The sequence below is a fragment of the Orycteropus afer genome, unplaced genomic scaffold (genome assembly GCF_000298275.1).
Source record: "Orycteropus afer afer isolate SDZICR_OR568_19922 unplaced genomic scaffold, OryAfe1.0 scaffold00744, whole genome shotgun sequence".
Lineage (NCBI taxonomy): Eukaryota > Metazoa > Chordata > Mammalia > Tubulidentata > Orycteropodidae > Orycteropus > Orycteropus afer.
Window position 1 is genome coordinate 680 of NW_006922331.1, and position 980 is coordinate 1659.

At 54.6% G+C, this 980-nt stretch overlaps 1 protein-coding gene across 1 annotated transcript in view; it reads left to right on the top strand.

The window, feature by feature from the left end:
• Positions 1-751: 751 nt before the first annotated feature.
• Positions 752-980, top strand: part of CABIN1 (calcineurin binding protein 1) — a gene marked incomplete at its 5' end in the record, with an annotated part of 148772 nt that continues 148543 nt past the window's right edge. Inside the window, one exon of the mRNA XM_007957396.1 lies at positions 752-844. Within this exon, the coding sequence (XP_007955587.1) occupies positions 752-844 (93 nt within the window). The remainder of the gene's footprint in view (positions 845-980) is intronic.

The window sequence follows — 980 nt, forward strand, 5'->3', positions numbered from 1 at the left end:
GTCCTCAGTTCCTGATTCAGTGCCTGGCAGGGCAGATACTTGCACAGAGGGCCTTGTGTGAGACGCCACTGCCATCCAGGTGCTGTCACAGGGACCTGGCTGCACGTGGCCAGGGGCACTGTGGTTTTCCCGGCCCTTCATGGCCTCTCTCCGGCTGTCCTCTTTCCCCTCCAGGAGACTTGCGACTTGGCATAGCCTCCACCAGTGATGAGAAGGGATGTGAAGCGACAGTGCTGAGTGTCTGAACATGGTAAGGATGTAGACCTGCCTGTGGGGCTGCCATGAGTGTCCTTCTGGATGAGGGGTGCTTTCCTGGGTTGGCTCTGAAGACCCTCAGTATGGGCCGGCTTCTGCTGGGAGGACCAGGGGAAAACCCAAGGGGGGGGGGCCTGCCCCTTCAACGGTGTGGTTTGCAGGGCCTCAGCACAGGTGTGGAGAAGGCCAGGTTAACAAATTTTGTTGGCATCACTTACTCTTAAGCCCAGTGCTTTGCTGTGTCACGTCATTGCCAGGGTGTCCCCAGCCCCTGTTCCTTGCAGTGGGCTGCACCCAAGGAGGCCCTCGCAGTCCCCATAGCACATGCTGGTCGATATTCCCAAAATGAGGGCTTGTTCATTTCTACAGTTCCAAGAAGGCTGTTAGCTTCTCAAAGCTGGGCAGCTTCTGTGCTGCGGGGAAGCTGGTGCACTGGTGGATTGTTGAAGACAGATATCTCAACTAAAAATAATACTGCTTTCACTCCTACCTGTAGATCCGAATTGCAGCCTTAAATGCCAGCTCCACGGTTGAGGATGATCATGAAGGAAGCTTTAAAAGTCATAAAACTCAGACAAAGGAAGCTCAGGTGAGTAATTCATGGGTTTCACCTGTAGGTACATCTTATGTCTACCCTCCACTGCTGTGGAGTCCATTCCGACCCACAGCGCCCTAGAGGACAGAGTGGAACTGCCCCACAGGGTCTCCCAGGCTGTCAGTCTTCA